The following is a 17,903-nucleotide window of genomic DNA, read 5'->3' as shown; positions in this document are numbered from 1 at the left end:
CTGGTTAAAACTTATTAAAAGTTAAAATAGATTAAATAATTGAATAAATAGGAGGTAAGAGACATAATTCTATAATTTCAATAAATTTTAACCAAAAAAAGTTCCATTATGGGAGAGTATGGTGTAAGATAAGATATGAGTAACATTTGTTGTGTGGCCTTTTTGTTATGAATAGGAATTATAAATTGGTCGTACGTAAGCACTAAGTAGAAACTAAAAAGCACCAAAAGTTGGTAATAGTCACAGGCATTAGGTGGTTGTGTCTTTTGAAAAACAGTAGGAAACCCACGTTCCTATTTAACATCCTAACCGTCCCACTATGTTTCACGAGTTATCTTATGCCACTAAGCAACATTATCTTCCATATCAGTTTTCATTCTCGTATTCTATCTTCTACAAAATACTACAAACCTTAACCAAATCAGAAGGAAGAAGAGATTTATCATCATCTTCATTAATACAAACGATGAAGTGGGTAGGAAGAAATCATTCTTCAACTTCCTCTTCTTCTGTCTCTTCCTTCATTTCTCATGCATCTCCTTTCTCTTGGTTCTCCAAGTTCAAGAATATGAGAATCAATTCGGAGCCAAGTGCTGCAAAAATGAAGCAAAAGGCAAAGCCTAGTAGTTCACCTCAATATTTCTGTGAGATTGGAGATAGAAGATGTTGTGTAAAGAATGATGGTGATTTCTGTAGACAACGTTTAAACGAGGATGAGAAGAATGAAGATATTGATGAGAGTGTGATTCACTCCTCAAGTTGCTTTGGTGGTAGAAGGGATGTTAAAGGCACACCAGAGTTAAAGGAGAGGGATATTGGTCAAGGAGAAGAAAGAAAGTTGGTGGATGATGGGAAGGTTTCAAAGAAGATGGATGTGTACAATAGAGAAAAGGAATATGAAAACTTAAGGAAGAGATTTGAGAGGAAAGCAAAAAAGGCTTTTCAAGACCAACTCTTGACACTTGAAAGAGGATCAAGTAAAGCAGTGGAAAAAGATGTGTTGCAATTGGAATCACCTAGAACAATTTGCACCCCAAGAACACACGCTTTTTCTTCTTCAGCAATTTCAAGGAATCCCATCCTTGGAAATGTTATAGAAAATTTTGAGAAAAATGAAAGGCTGTCTCACAAGAAAATGAGTTCTGAGAGGCAGAACTTGAAACAAACTGAGGAGACGAAGGTAAAGACCAACAGGAATAAGCAATCACATCAACTCAACAGAGAACGTCAGAGGAGGAAACAAAAGCCGAGCTCTAGGGTCAAAATACATTCTCCAAGGATGGTTTCTAAGGTTGAAATTTGCAAAATAAAGGCCCTGGAAGACATGAAGAAAGCAAAACTAAAGACGAAGAAAGAAAAGGAGGAAATACCAGTATTAGAAAGCTTTGCTGTGATTAAGTCTTCAATAGATCCAATGCAAGATTTCAGAGACTCAATGATTGAGATGATCATAGAGAATCAGATTATTCAGCCAGAAGAAATGGAAGATCTTTTGGTATGTTATCTGACTTTGAATGCAGATGAATATCATGATCTCATCATCAAGGTGTTCAGGAAGGTATGGTTTGACATGAGCCAAGGTATTTTTGGGTATTAAACTAAATATGCAATGTGGTTACTATGAATAACAACCCGTGTCAAGTTTACACGCTTGACCAAAGTGTACAGTTACTCTAAAGCACATGTTCTTGCCATGCTCTAGTTTATTTTCTTAATGTAATAGTGTTTCCATAAATTCTCAATTACTATTAATCGGAGGTATTTTTGTGCAATGTGCATGATCATAAACTATAAACGTTAGAAAACAGAGAGAAAAAAAGAATACTATCTCTCTTAAGGATACAAAACCCGTCATCTAAATGTTTTCAAGTCAGACATCACAAACCGCAGCACTTCCAGAATATGACACTTGGGATAACTGCTAAAATCAGAATCAGACATGTTTCATTATCTTCAATGCAACTGAAATATGTCGACAGAAAAAATTACCTTCAGTGCTATCCTCTTGAACCATGCTACAGCTGGTTTTTTTCTCAGCAACTTCATGTTTGAGTTGGTGCTAAATCTTTGGCATCTACGTATAAATACCTGAAATAAACAGACATAACGCCTTGATATTGAGGCAGAACTTATGGCATTGAATCCAACCAGTTTCAAAATCATTAAAGCTTTCGCTTTTGCATTGTTTCCATGAACCCTGTATAAATCATAGCCTTACGAAACATGGGCACGTATAGTATCAAACATTTAGCTACCCATCACGTGTCGCTGTCCCCGAACCTCACTCAACAAAATTCTATCATTATTTGAAATTCTGACTTACTGTTACTTTGGTTTTTCCATTCAATAAAAAGTTTGACATTAGTTTCGTTTAAGTCCAGTTTTTAAATTTAATCACTTTTATCATTTTAGTTCTTGAAAATATATTAACATTATAATTTACAACATTTCTTTCATGTAAGATTTCGGATTAAGTGGGAGATAAATTATAGTCAGAGATTTTCTTTTTCAGATTTCATTAATTCTAGGCATTAAAATAAAAATAAATAACAATGCAATGGAATAAACTGATGATAATATGCTCCTAAAGTCTCTTTTGGAATCACGATTTCAAGGAGTAAAGAGTTTATAGACCTAATGTCGGTTACTAATCTAAACTGTAATTAATTTGTCTCAAAAACTGAGTAAACAAGTATATATTTATCATTAATTTAATTTAAGCACATTAAGATGGTAAATAAATAAAATCTAGGTTTTTATCCAAAATAAATAAATTTAAGTTTTGTTACATTAATCCTTTCTAACTCGATTTAGAGAAAAACTCTTATTAAAAGAGCGTTTTTATTCAAAATCATAAATTAGGTAATCGTGTTGATTTTTGCTATGTTCAAGTCAACTAAATCTCAATCATTTTCGCAATCAGTTTTTATTTTTTATTTTCTAACACTACCAAATAAAAAACTAAAAAAGTTACTGTTATATAAATTATGATTTTCTTAATTAATCAAAAAATAGTTTTAAAATTAAGTCCTACTTTGTTCAAGGGAACTGTAATCAGCATTTTGATGATTAGGTAAATTAGATATATTCTATATTATCTTCTAAGTGGTGGCTTTAAAAATAACTTAAGTGTAAATAAAGTTATGCAATTAAGTCCATTCCATAATAATGAAAATTGTAAAAAATATCGATCGTAGGTATCATGTTTATTTATGAAGTATATGAAAAAAAGTTATTTTAGGATTAGTTCAAAGGAACTCTAATAAAAAAATTTGAAAAGGTGAATTTGATATATTCTATATTATCTTCTACATAGTGGTTTTAAAAATAAAAGTAATAGATCATCAGCTCACAACCTTAAAAACAAATTAGATGATGAAAAAAATAAACAATTAAGATAAATAAAGAATAAATTAATCTTATAATATATGTTCAACTCAAAAATAATAAAATATTATTATAAACTCTTTCATCTATCTTATTAAAATGAATTCTTACATAAATTCTTCCACAATTATTTCATCAAGCTATTTACGTTTTATCAAATGACTTAACGTAACGCACTAGCTCGAAATCATTAAAAGTTATATATTCTCATCGATAAAGTTAAAACTTTTAGTTGCAAGGTGTGATTTAAAATTTGACTAACTACATGTACAAAAGAATAAATAATAGAAAAAATCGATACCCTATTTGACTCTTGACTTATACATCCTTGCAAGATTCGAAGCGATTTTCTTAAAGCTTTAACAAAATAATGACTTGATACAAATGAAAACGACTATATGAGTGTTAATATGGCCATATTTATCAGAAATACAGACAAAATACTATTTTATAAACTTCTTTAGTCTAACTTTTTTTTAATGATTCTTTAGACTAATTTGGACTTTTGATATATTCTTTAGACTAATTTTTGGACTTGAGTTATTCCTACTAATATATATACGCTAACATGGTATCAAAGGTTTTGTATGACAAAGTGGTATAGAATTCAATATGTGACTGCTTTTAAAAAAATAGTTGAGTTTTAACAGCATGATTTAGGTACATGTATATAAAGAATTTATCGCATTTTCCTAAATTGTATTAGTTTGGGAAGACTTTATACTTTACCATGCAAGTTTATCGTAATAAGTACAATCATCATTAACCCAAAAATCGCTTAAGATTAACTTATCATAATTCCACGATCATTTCTTTAACATTTTTGTCACGCTCTTTTATTTCTCAGTCTATGTTGAGCTTAGTTTTCAGAAAGATAATTAACATTCCATGCGCACAATTAAAACACATAAACTTAACCAATACATCGTAAAATATTAAGCATAAACTATGTATCATAAAAAGATCCTACATATTTTTAACTTGCAGAGTCAAACGTACATTTAGCAATGGATCACAGTTACAAACACAATGATTTTGTGGATTGATGATGCCATTTTCCACTTCGGTCAAAATCTAAGGTTTAGTTTGACTTTGACCAAAGAGCTACTCCATTCAGTGGGTTGTGAAAGTGAACTGGATAACAACTTGTGAGCAACTTCTGCCTTTTCTCGTTTACAAGTTGCAAGAATAAACATTTTTCATCGTTATATTTCATATTATTATTTTTTATGACAAACTTTTTGAAACCAAGAGGAAAGCAGTTGTCGAAAATTTCAAAGTACAAGGCTATGATTTGAAGAAAGAAAAGAAAAACCTGTTATGCTGTTAAAGAAAACTTATTTTGAGGATTTTTTTTTATCAACAAAAGTTAAAATATATGAAATAATAGAACACTAAAAGTGCTTTATCCCATATACAAAGTCAAAGTTAAATTTTCCTCTACCAAAATAGAATATTAATATATATAATATGGATATTACAACTTATAAATATATAAGTTTATAAGTTTCCAGTCATAAGGCTTGTAAGACAGTATTTTGGAAATGCTCTTTGAACTCCGTAAGAAACAAAGTTTAGAAGATCTTCTCAAATTCTTAAGATGAATCATCATTCAAGTTATTAGGTGATATATATTAAATACTAAACTGACAAAATTATTAAAAAAATAACTTAAGATACACAAAATTCGTGTTTGTCTTAACAAGTAAAAATATATGTTACCGTTTTTTTATGTAGGTAATTTTTCGTCTAAAACTATTTTTCAAATAAATAAATAAAAAAATAAGTATAAAAACAAATGCCAATTTAAACCATCCTTCGATATCTTGAGTTGTTTGAACAGATAACTTAGTGAAATTTTAACAGAATCCTCCAATTTGACTTATTTTTTTATGAATGAGGTATTGCTCGGAACTGTTTTCCATCTTAACACAAAGCAAAATAACAGCAACATTATAATAATCAAATACAAAAATGATTAGCTCATATTTAACTTGAGAGTCAAATAACACCAATATTTGCTTCTATGAAATTAACCAAAGTTTTACAGATCACATGTGAGAGACGCTTGAAGTATAAACCAATATAAAATTATCAAGTTCATGTTAATCAACAACTTAAATTCACAAGTCTGTAAATCTGAATTTCTTTACTCCTATTATTCTGAGAAAAATTATTAAAATGGACAACTTGTACATAGAGAAGCAAACTGGCATAGCTGACATGTTATCCAGATTCGGTACAAAAAAATAAATAGATTGTCACATAAAATTCCTGAAAATGAGAAAGTTGATATAAAAATACAAAACAAATGACTGAAAATAGATCGCAGGTGCCTTACATCTAAAGAATCTCCCCTCTGTCATGTGTAAAATACAATATTCTGTATGTGTTTCAATACACATGAAGAAAGAATATTTCTTATTCCTAATTATACATACAAAACACTCCTTGATAAAGACTATTATAAGAGAGAAATATGAACAAAATTAAATTTGACTTCTTCATAAGTAAAAATTAACTTAAAACCTAAACATTAAATTTTTCAAAAATTATATAACAACTTCTACAAATCAGTTAATATACAAGCTAATTTTAATTCATGAAAAAGTTAGTTTCAGTCTTTATGGAGAAGGCAGTCCAAGATTTCAACTAATCAAAGCATCAATTCTATCCATTGAAGTATTTTATTGTCAATGTATGCTAATGCCTCCCTTGCCAGTCTGATCTCAACAACTAACAGTCAACATTTGTAAGACTTCCAACACAATGTAGAAAATGATATAACTGTGTGGACACTGATCAGCCTTGCACCATCTATCCAGAACTTCTTTCCTTGTAGCCTGGAAATATATTATATATGTGGTCACTGATGAGTCTTGCACTATGTCTATGTAGTGAGATTAGAAAAAAAATGTGAAACCCTGTGAAAATAGTTGAATATAGGAAACAGAACTAGAAATATACACCACAACCATAAATCATTACATCTTGTCTTCACTAATAAGAAAAATTCTAATTTTTCAATAATATCTTTCTGAATACTTTCTGCATTAGTCAGATTGTCATCAAATTTATTGATCAGAAGACTTTTGAAAGTTACTGAATGATGATACTAAAACTGTACTCAGTATTTTTTGTTTCCAATACAAAAATATCAATTTGCATTAATCTGTTATAAATGTAATACTCTAAAACCTGTTTCATTTAAATCTCCTAAATTCATAAGCAGCAGTTTTTTCACCCTAACAATGAGATAACATAACCCTAAATAATCTAAAAAAATAGTCATGATCATAGCCAAAAGCAAGGGACAAGAACTACCACACTTCAGACTTTAATCCCAAACAAAAACTAGAGGCACTTAATGATATAGGATATGCAACTATGTTTTTGTTTTTTATCAACAGGATATGCAGCTATGTACTTAAAAGATTTACAGAAATCCCATCATAGACCTCATTTAAACATCAATATTTGGCAGTTTTAATATTGGGTACCTCCCTGCAGCAGATAGTAACAGATGTAAATGAAATTGGTTTCTATTATATGGAAAAGTTACAAAAAGAAATAGATCAAGAGGGAAAAACCATAATCACACATCAGCACAGGTTTTGATAAGGTAGAGCTAAAGGAGACTTGATCTAACATTATAATAATTGATAAAATTCTATAGATGATGCAACCATTTAACCAAGAAAATGACATATGTATACATAGTAGAGCCAACCATTCATACCTACATTTATTACATGAAATTGCAGGGCATCTCAAGCTAGAAGGAATAATCATTGCAACTAAGTTGGCTCTGCTTGACTAAGAATGCCCCATCTGTTCTGGAGGGTTATTCACATTCCTAATGTTCCACCAAAATTTGGCATTACTTCTGCCATCAGAATCTTTCCTTTCAGAATGCACTTCCTGATTCTCAGAACCAGGATTCTCTGTCAAGAAACGTTCCCAGAATATATCATTAACACCAGCAGCCACAGAAACTGTTCCCACAGGTGGTTCTTTTGATGCATCAAGATCAGAAACAGCAGCTACAGCGGACTCAGAATTCACGTTGGTTCCAGGTGACTTAGGTTGAACTTCAACCTCCAGCTGCACAGAAGATATAGCTGGACTATCTGCACAACTTGTCGTTTCATCAAAATCCATGTTCACATGACTTTGAACATCATGTGCAATATTCTCCCAAAACATAATGGACGACTCAAGTAGATCAAATCGCTCCATGTTTGGGGCGAAAATAGAGGCACCCTCTGCATTTACCCCAGGTAATACAGAGGAAGTTTCCATATGATCATCAATGCCAGCATCGTCACTGAAGATACCACTTCTTGGCAACCTACGTTTTCTATCCCCTTTTTCTGTCAGAGGCAAGAGATTTAAGGCAATCCCAGGTTTCTGCAGCACTTCAGAAACAGAAGAAACCAAATTTTCTTGCTTCTTTTCCAACTGTTCCAATCGATCATTTGAATATTGTAGTTGTACCTCATACATTTTCCACTCCTGTTCGTGCCTCTCTAGCTCCCGAAGTACTTGATCTTTTTCATCTTTAAGCTTCTTTATCTCATCCTTGAAACTCTGCCGTTCTGATTCAGTCATTGAAGAAGATCCCTGACCCTGAATATTCTGCAAAGAATGGCTATGAACTGGTTTGCGCCTATGAATATTCTTCAAAAGATGTGGCTGACCTCTCACAAAACCCTCATTGGCAAATTCCCATAGTTCAGGATCAATCTTTCTAAACCCCTGATCAAACAGAAAACCATGAAATAGTTCAAAACAACCAATCCCTTTACCAAGAAACCAGAAAATAGTAATAATCATAATAACATCGAAAAAACTTATCAAATCGACGAAGATGTAGAAGATTAAATTTACTTACATAAGTGTTGAGCTGCCTGATAAAACTGGAGAAGTTACTGTGCTTAAAGAATCTGGGTAACAAATCCCTTGAAAACTCTGGTGGGTTCCAAACAACGAAACTCTTATTGGTGACACTCCAGGAAACAATGGAATTGGTGGAAGGATCATCCACCATGTCATAAGTCTTACTGAGGAATGGAGGCAAGGAACTAGAATTGCCCTGAGCTTCCTCCATCATTCAAAACACAAATCTCAAAACAAAGGGAACCCACAAAAACCCTTCAGTATACTGAGAAAAAAAAAAAAAACCTTTCACCCTTTCACAAATACGTCCAATACAAAACAAAACACACATGTATCTAAAAAAGATACATCCTTGTTCTCCGCCTCTCCTCTCTAGCTAGGTTTCACCAATCCCAGCTTACTGAAAGTGATAATTCCCAATAAAGAGAGACCCCTTTTGACAATTCAATTCAGAAACACTCCTTCGAGAAAATTAATGCTCACAACCTTACCTTCCCTCCCCCCAGCTACAGCTGGCGATGAAATTACAAACCCAAAGGTGAAATCTTTGTCCAGATTAAAATGCTCAAACCCAACAACAAAGATGAACATGGAAAGAGCTTATCAAAAAATGGAAAGTTCATATCTTTGTCCATAGTACCCAAAAGCTTAAATTCGGACCATGTTTTTCAACTATATTAATGACTTGAATTTCCCACACAAAATGGAATTTCTATAATTTCATAGAGATAAAAGAGAGAGAATGTGTTCCCCAAGTAAATATAAATAATTATTTAATTACTATTTTAGAAAGACATTAAAACTAAGTGAATTACCATTTGGGTGGAGAAGGTGCAAGGAAAAGATTTCGGTCAATCCGCGCTTCCAAATAATTTTGGATCCTTCCAGACTAAGAAGTAGACAATTTTGAATTTTCTTCTTTGGGATGTTTTCTCTTTCAACCTTATTTATTCTGGTTAATTTAATTTGACAAAAAATAATAAAAACTTAAAAATTACACCATAAATAATTAAAAAGCTAATTTCAAGAGTTTTTGGGTCATCGATCACAGGATTTGTGTTGCCCTGACCTCGTACATGGATTGGAAGTTCATGAATGAGTACCATATATTAGAATCATGAATGGTTAGCTTTTTCTTTCCATATTTTTTTATGCTGACTAGTCTAAAACTGAAAATCATACTCATTTTATTAATATAAAGTGTAAGAGAACCTATTATTTGCCTTAATGTGTGGTATTAATGGTAATTAAGTTTAATTTACCTTTAGATTTTAATAAATTAATAGTATACATAAAAAACTGTGTTAATATTGTTAGATATATTTGACATTGTAGGTGTTTTGAATTATACAAAGTATATGTAATTGAGTCAATATTAAAACTACTTTATAGATTATCTGACATTAATTGTGACCTGTATAAAAATTATAAACTGGAATGAGAAAGTTAAGCCTAACACGTGAAATTGTATAAAAGTGTTACATCTTTGATAAAAGGATAAAAGGTAATTTGAAATATGTGAATGAAAAGGTGGTAGATGTATAATTTAATTTAATGAAATTATATTAGAATAGATAGTTAAGTTTGATTATTTTTTATTTTATATGTTAAATGGATTTAAACAAAATTTTAAACTCATTTTTTTAACTTGTTTAAATTCATAATAAATCTGATTTGAAAAAATATAAAATATTTGGATGGTTGCTTTGATGTATCTAGATAAATATTGTCATTTATATACGTCTTTTAAAATGAAGACACCTTTAGTATAAAATTGAGGTTAAAAGTAAGATTATTAGCTTTGAAGATTTTCACTTAAACAATAAATTATAATCTTCAAAGAGAAAGTGAAGAATAACATCTATTATACTAGAAAATATTCTTGAAATAAAAACACCTTATTCAAATGATATTTCTATACTTAAAACATAATTATGCCTATTTAGATAATGCTTAAAATGGTGTGATTATGACAAGATCTTATTACAATGTTGTAAAATTATATAATTATTAATAATTAACAATTATACTTGTATAATCATGTAAGAGGTAGTTTAAGCCTATGTTTATTTGAGAATAATTTACTGTGTACGAAGAAATGCAAAGATGGATTTTATATTATCTGTGCGTTCGCTTTTAAAGATTTGCATGTATTTGAAAGTGTGGATTTACAGGATACTTCAATTTTTCAATCTCTCGTCTATGCGGAGAGATTATACAGTGTATTTGTTGACATAATTTATAGGATGAAATAATAATAATAATAATAATAATAATAATAGTAAATATTAATAATAATAATAATAGTAAATAATAATAATAATAATAATAAAATAATAATAATAATAATAATAATTAACATTAATTTTTTATTCTTTATAAATATTTTTACAATTAAATATAACATTAACAATTATTATTTTATATTATTTTAATAGGTACGGACATTTTGGTAATCTTTAATTTTTACCTATTAAACAGTTTTTTTATCTATCACATCAATCAAATCCTATACCAATTCTCACAAACTTTACTTCCAAATTCACCCTCAATTACCCACAAATCCACTAAAAAAAACAACAAAAAAATTATCCTCAAATCTATTCAAATCATCTCCCTCAAATCACTGCAAAAGAACACAGCCTAAGTGATTATATGACCTCGAATAAGTATAAAGTAGTGATTGCATCGTTGATTTATCAATTAAATAAAATATATGTACTTTATTAACTACTTGAATCATTTAGATGAAAAATATCAAATAAAAAAACAGACATTTTGTTAAACGAGTTTAATAATAATAAAATAAAACTACATGTTCCTTTTTCGTTACAATCAAAATTGTAGTTTTGATACTCAAGTGTATTTGATTATAAATATTAGTCTCATAAGAAAATAGTTAATACAATTTTTTAAAAATAGTAAAATTTTGATTTTTAGTGTGGTGTAACTTTTTCTTTCTTGGAATAAAAAATTAGTTGATATAATTATAAATGATGTGATGTGATATTTATGTATCTGAATTAGTAATGTTTTCAACTTTTAAAATACATATTTTTATCATTATTGGAATTTTTAAAATTCAACTAATAAGTACTTTATTATATATATATATATATATATATATATATATATATATATCTTTATATATATATATATATAAAGATGTTTGTTTTAATAATTTTTTTATTTTAGTTTTAATGGTGGATGATTACAAGTACCGTAAGGTGAAATTATCAACATATTTTAATGAAATACATTTAAAGAAAAACTGAGATCCCACAAATTTTGAGTTCTGTACATCAAATAAAATATATTTTGATAAAAAAAAATTATAAAATTATAGTTATAAAATTACTATAAGTATAATGATAGTGATTTATGTTTTTTTTCTTGTAGACGTGAATTAATTTTTAAAATGATCTATAGTATAAGTTTTGAAAATTTAAAATCATTAGTAAAAAGAGTTTAAAAAAAATATGGAATTGACTTCAATTATAGTGTGAGTTTTGTATCAAGAAAATGACAAATACTACTTTCATAAGCAGTTAGGTTGGTTGATTAGATTGATCCAATCATAGGCTGCACGACACATGACATAGTTATTCAACAGCAAATTAATGTTCTCCTAAAACTTTTTCAAAATGTTTGAGAATTGTAAATTTTCTGGTTTGGAGGGCTTGAATGCAATTTTACTATTTTGAATATATTATGATTTTCTAAATTCTTACAATCATCTTATAATTCTACATAATTTTGTTCCTTTTAAATCTATTTTTTAAAATATTTATAAAAAATAAATGACAAGAATTTCATGATCGTATTTCAAATACTTAATATTTTAAAATCAGAAATTATTAGACAATAGAAAACCCCATAAAGTATTTTCAATATAAATTATTACAGCTTTTAGTAATACATTTTTTTCAGATTAAACATGTCAAAAAAATATTATTGTGTCAATTAAAATTTTACTATACAACTACTATGATTATGATATTATATTTTTTACAATTAACTTCTTTAAAATTCTAAATTTATTTTAAAATTATTAGTTTAAATGTTCAGACTATTATTCTTTTCAATATGATTGTTATTTATTATGGATGTTTTCATATTTGGCAAACTGTGTTACGTGGACTTGGGATATCCCAATGAGTAGATAAATTATTAAAGAAAAGTGTGAATAGAAAACTTAGTTATAGCACTTAAGTCATGGTCCATTTATGAATATATAGTACAATCTATAAATTGTTGTTGTATTTTTATGGTACAGAACAAATTTATTGCAAAGGGACTGCAACTATATATATAAAGCACATGCATTGTTTATGCTTATTCATTTTAATTTTATGAATGAAGGTTTTGTAACAATCAACGTGCATGCAATGCAAGGATCCATTATATATGTTGAACATATGTGGATTAAACAAAATAAACAAATAATCTTTTTTTCAATACAGATGGATTTGACAATCTAAAGATTATATTTGTGTAAACTAAACAATCCCTTTATTCAATTCTATATCCATAAATTTGTAAATGGAATAGAATTTTTTTTACATCATATAGCACCAGAATAAAGTCTATTTCAATAAAAGAAAAACCAGTTTCCAAGACATGACCAGTAAATAAATAATATTGCATTAATCATCACATAATATTTATGTGATAAAATAATTGTAAGGTCCTCCTCTCTCTCTCTCTCTCTCTCTCTCTCTCTCTCTCTATATATATATATATATATATATATATATATATAATATTTATAGCTTAAAGTCTATATAATAAGAATATCCAAAAAACTGATAAAAATAAATAGCTTTCTAATTCTAACCTATCAAGATTTATTGACAAAAAAACATGTAAATACAAACGTTACTTACGAACCTTGTCGTTGTAACTCAACAAGTTACTTATGAAATGTTTTTTATTGGCTTTAAAAATCATATATCAAACAGAGAAGACAGAAAAAAAAAAAGAGCAAAAGAAGTGCAAAGAAGAAAAGGGATGAAAACACCATCCATGACTTTCATCACCATTATTAACTTTTTTTATAGATTTCATGTTATTCAATTTTATCAGTAACTAAATTTTCTTTTTTTGAGTTAGATATAATCATTAAATTTTCTTTGTACTTTTTATATATAGAATGCTATAATGTTCTTCATTAGTGTTTAATTTTTGTGTTTATTATTTATTGTGACATGATTAATCTTTATGGATTATTGGCCTAAGATAAGACAATCGATAAATCATTTGTTTGAGAATAGATATGCTTAAATTCTTGAACTTAATGTGAAATATTTTGTTGAATAAGGTGACATTTACTCTATAAGGATTTATGTAAGTGAAAAAGAGAAGAATCTTTATTTTTTAAATTTTGATAAATTCTAATCCTAAAAATATTTGTGTCATATATTTATATCTAACTAGCTTCATATTTAAAAAAAATATTATAATATTTAATTTGAACTTCTCTTTTTAAGTTTCTTGTTATTCATTTTCACTTCATGTTTTATGGCCAGTACTAAGTGTAATTTTTAATATCATACTCAATTCGACATTATTTACTTTTTAAAACTAAAGACAATAATAAGTTTGCCAAATAAATGAAGACATTATCAACTTCTTTATCTATAGGTTACATTACACTCACTACTAATTTTACCTAAGCAACTGTCATATTATTATCTGAGCGAAATCCTTAAAAAAAATAAGAGAATTGCATCAGTTGAGAAATAATGAAAAATGAATAGTCCGATATTACTGGCTCTTGTTGTCTCTGTCTCCTCGTTAAATATTCTTATATTGATTTTCATGATTATTTATTTAGTTTCTGGATACTGCAAATTGGAATTGTCTTTGGGCGAAGATGGCAGTTATCAATTCAAGACGGATCAATCATAAAATATGAGAATATTACAATACATACGAAGACTAATAGCAATATAATCTCTTTTAAAATAGCTAATACGATTATTATATATATAAAACTGGAATTCAAAATTAGTGATTAAATTAAAATTACGTGGATGGATTCACATATTCTACGCGGAAAGTTTGACAGGTTTCTGTACAGCAAAAACTTGTTTGGGTCGTAATGAAACGCGTGCTTGCATCTGTATGGTTTGGAAAATGAATGATTGAGAGAAGAATTATGTTGCTTTATTATTTGAATATTGTTACCATTATTTGTTAGAGTAAATAATGGTAAAAGAAACAAACTTTTTTGTAAGCAGTAAATTTCAATTTTAGTAATATAAATCATATTGTGTTCATTTTTCTTAACAAAATTTAGGAAAAATATCTCATAGAATCTAAATTGGTCACTCCAATTTAGGAGGCTGGGCTAGGTAGTCATCACGGAGTAGCTAAATACAAAAAGTGGAATAAATTGTTACTAAAAAAAATATGACCATATTGAATAAAACCTCTCAAACTATGGATCAAAAGCGGTATTAAGTCTTTAAGTAAAGATAAGACGGTTGTAATGATCATTAAAACGGTATGCAAGACCAATTTTTGCGTTTTCCATGTTTAATAATACTGTCGTGGAAGTTCTTAAAAAACTAATAACTCTGTCATAGAAAAAGATTAACCATTTCCACAAGTAAAAATACAACCAGTTGACTTCTTTTCCTTCTATTAACTTCCAAAATGAAGGCCTTGTTAACTTCTCTTAATTGTTAAACAGAATAATAATCATGGAGTAAAATAAAAGCAATATTATTATGCTCTGGGTGGGCCCACAAAAAAATTAAATCACAATGATTACGGAAACTATTATCTTAATACTCTCATCTCACATTTTTTTCCCATCCAAAATTAGTTCACCGCACCTTCATTATTTAAATCCTGGCAAGTTATGAAAAGAAAAGAAATGCATGATTGAAAGTGATTGTTATAATGCCATGGTTGAAGCTGCAGATTGAAAAGATAGTGAATGTTTTAATAATTCACTCGTGATAACGAATTTTAGTTATTTATTGAACTATTCAATGGGGCTATCCACAATTTGCAATTATTCCAGCTTGATTAATCTTTTCGCTTTTATCGTGTATTAAATAAATTACATTATTGAAACTATTTGTGCTAAATACACTATAAAAATAAAAGAATGAAAGATAAATGCCACTTTACTTTTTTGGCAATAGCCTCGTTTGCGCATTTTTCATTTGGCGCGCAATCTATGTCCCATAGTTTTTAGGTCCGTTTAAATAAACTTCTCTGTAAAAATTTATAGGAAACAAATAGATTCTCTTATAAATTAAAATTAAAATTTTCTAAATATAATTTGAATATTTTACAATACTTATCCATATTTTTGTTTTTAACTTTTATATGTAAAAATTAATTTACTTTTTCTTCTTATTGTTTTATGCAAAAGTTTATTAAAACGTGTCCTTAATCGCATTTATCAGCAGAAAGAATAACCGTAGATTGAGTGAGTCTTGAGAAGATCCGTTATAATTCCCATATCATTAGAAATTAGAAATTGTCACAATTAAAAGTCAATAACGAGTTGATCTCACCTCACTGAAATGCCTAATTGTCACAATTCTGATTGAAATCATTTCAAGTGATATGCATTTTTTTTTTCTAAATTTTGTCACTGGATTAACTACTTCTCTATCAAAACGATTACATCTACCATTTTATTGTATCAGTCATTCAAACATACAAGTTGCAACCCCAAATTTGATCATTACAAAGTTTGCAGGGTATAGCTCTGTTACTCTTTTTTAGTAATGCTCTAATAATCAGGGATGGCAGAAAACCGGTATCCTTGAGCACCCCTCCATGCATAATATGCAATTCGAGTCTCATAAAAACCTGTATCCAGAAATCAAGAAAAATTATGTTTCCAGCAAAAGATCCACGTAGCAGATATGTTAATATCTGTCATGGTAAATACAAACTAAATTAAAATTTATAGTTGAGGAAGCATCTATGGAAAAAAGAAGTGAGACATCTCATGCTCTAGAACAAATGAAACAGGCTAAAAATTACGGAAGAAACATCATTCCGTATATATGATGGAAATAATCCTTAATTCATAATTGTAAACATAATCATAGAGATGAAGATCACCTCTACCCATTCCATGCCCGTCTCTTATTCTAATCTCATCCATCATAGAATTAAACATTAAAGTGTTTTTTATAATACGTAAGTAAAGGTGTTAGCTAAAGAAATTGTGTTACTACAGTATTAATGGCACGTTAATGTCAAGTTAGCATATTTTATGTGGTGGCATAGGCAAAGAGGACAGCTGATATGGATCATACTGGTATGCTTCGTATTATATGCAATGATATTCTCATCAGGTAAGTAAGTATTGGTATGCCACGTTTCTTTGAAACATTTTTAACTGATTCATTGTAAAGGTTTATGATTTGTGAATTATCCATCTGCTAACAAAGAAGTGCATCCAGCACCCCCCATTTCACCAGATTCAATTGAACATTGACAAAATTGGCATGCTTTTGTGTTTCTCTGGGTAAAGATCAAATGCAGTTTGAGCTAAAAATATCTCTACGGCTCGTAAGGCATAACTAAGAACCAATTCGTTCAAAAGGATACTAGCTCAGAAATCTCAGAGTTGTCACAACCATTAATTTTCTTGTTATTACATTCATTAAACAAGATACTGAACATACATAATGCATATCACATTCAAGGAATCCAAAATACCTGGAAGAAAGCTAAGGAAGCCAAGGGCTAAAAGGCCATATGCTTGAGAACGTTCTCCCCCCATATGACCAGTGAAGATAAAGTATGAAAGAAACAGAAGTCCTGAACCAAGAAATAGCAAGAAGAGTGCAAGGGCAATGGATTTCCAGGGAACTTTATCCAAGGCCTTCGGTGTATAATCAAATCGTGGGTCAAATGGTCTATTAATAGCAACATCATTGTCGTCTGTAGCAAGAGGGGAGTAACGAACACGTCTAGTAGCCATATCTTGCCAGAGCTATTTGCTCCTAAAATTTTTCACCCGAATAAAAAAGAACCATATTAGATTGGGATCTGGTGGGAAAACCAGAAACTTTAACACAAGAAGGGATGAAAAGACTTGCAATTAATTGGCAGATTCTTGAAGACTGAAGTTCTTGCAGTCAAGGAAGGTTGTACTGCATAAGAAAAAAAATATTCATCACTTCACCCTACGAAATTCATAAACAGAAATACAAAGATACAAAACAATTTCAAGTTTTCAACAACACAAACTCAGATATTCAATTATGTGACCACAAGAGAATTAAGCGTCAGTTTAGAGAATCCACACATGTCGCTATCAGGTTATCAAGATCGCCAGTCAACCCGTAAACTCGGAGGAATTTACGTTCCCACACCCTCAAACCTAGTTAACTCGGAAGTAGGTGTGAACTCGAGCAAATTCGAACGAGTTTAGAGTCGATTCAGCGAAGAACGCACCAGGGTTACAATTCCGTGATTCTCTCTTGCAAGCGTTCTCCTATCGCAAGAAAACAGATCCGGGTCGGTGTCTTTCTCAGGTCGTCGTTTTGCTTTTCCACGTTCTCCTGGACAGCCAGCGATCTTATTGCTCTTCCGTGCTTCCTTTCTCTTGTCTCGCCGTTTCACAGACACCACCA

The 17,903-nt window shown here is 29.5% G+C and overlaps 3 protein-coding genes across 6 annotated transcripts; 1 reads left to right on the top strand and 2 right to left on the bottom strand.

Annotated features, from left to right (window-relative positions):
- The first annotated feature begins 354 nt into the window (after window positions 1-354).
- LOC106775947 (transcription repressor OFP5) lies at window positions 355-1,752 on the top strand. The gene has a single exon (XM_014663204.2). It carries the CDS (start codon window positions 467-469, stop codon window positions 1,595-1,597), a length of 1,131 nt encoding a protein of 376 aa, XP_014518690.1. The 5' UTR covers window positions 355-466; the 3' UTR covers window positions 1,598-1,752.
- A 3,814-nt stretch (window positions 1,753-5,566) lies between these two features.
- LOC106776236 (heat stress transcription factor A-4a) lies at window positions 5,567-9,167 on the bottom strand. 3 transcript variants are annotated; one of them, XR_001376885.2, is made up of 3 exons: window positions 8,282-9,167; window positions 7,127-8,145; window positions 5,567-6,230 (listed from the first exon to the last, which is right to left on the bottom strand). XR_001376885.2 is itself a non-coding variant. In XM_022786770.1 (2 exons), exons 1-2 carry the CDS (start codon window positions 8,498-8,500, stop codon window positions 7,204-7,206), a joined length of 1,161 nt encoding a protein of 386 aa, XP_022642491.1. In that variant the 5' UTR covers window positions 8,501-9,167; the 3' UTR covers window positions 6,240-7,203. The 3 variants fall into 3 exon arrangements, 1 of the variants encoding a protein (XP_022642491.1); XR_001376884.2 differs by having other exon boundaries at window positions 7,131-8,145; XM_022786770.1 differs by lacking the exon at window positions 5,567-6,230 and having other exon boundaries at window positions 6,240-8,145.
- Window positions 9,168-15,746: 6,579 nt separating this feature from the next.
- LOC106775238 (transmembrane protein 230) lies at window positions 15,747-17,902 on the bottom strand. Of its 2 annotated transcripts, none has more exons than XM_014662328.2 (4): window positions 17,725-17,902; window positions 17,367-17,420; window positions 16,984-17,270; window positions 15,747-16,122 (listed from the first exon to the last, which is right to left on the bottom strand). In XM_014662328.2, the coding sequence occupies exons 3-4, from the start codon at window positions 17,246-17,248 to the stop codon at window positions 16,043-16,045; spliced, it is 345 nt and encodes a 114-aa protein (XP_014517814.1). In that variant the 5' UTR covers window positions 17,249-17,270; window positions 17,367-17,420; window positions 17,725-17,902; the 3' UTR covers window positions 15,747-16,042. The 2 variants fall into 2 exon arrangements, with proteins under 2 accessions (XP_014517814.1, XP_014517815.1); XM_014662329.2 differs by lacking the exon at window positions 17,725-17,902 and adding an exon at window positions 17,576-17,718.
- Between the last annotated feature and the right edge of the window lies 1 nt (window position 17,903).

This window comes from Vigna radiata, chromosome 10 (genome assembly GCF_000741045.1).
Source record: "Vigna radiata var. radiata cultivar VC1973A chromosome 10, Vradiata_ver6, whole genome shotgun sequence".
NCBI classification, from domain to species: Eukaryota; Viridiplantae; Streptophyta; class Magnoliopsida; order Fabales; family Fabaceae; genus Vigna; species Vigna radiata.
The sequence above is the reverse complement of the archived record's forward strand: the minus strand, read 5'-3'. Positions and strand labels throughout refer to the sequence as shown.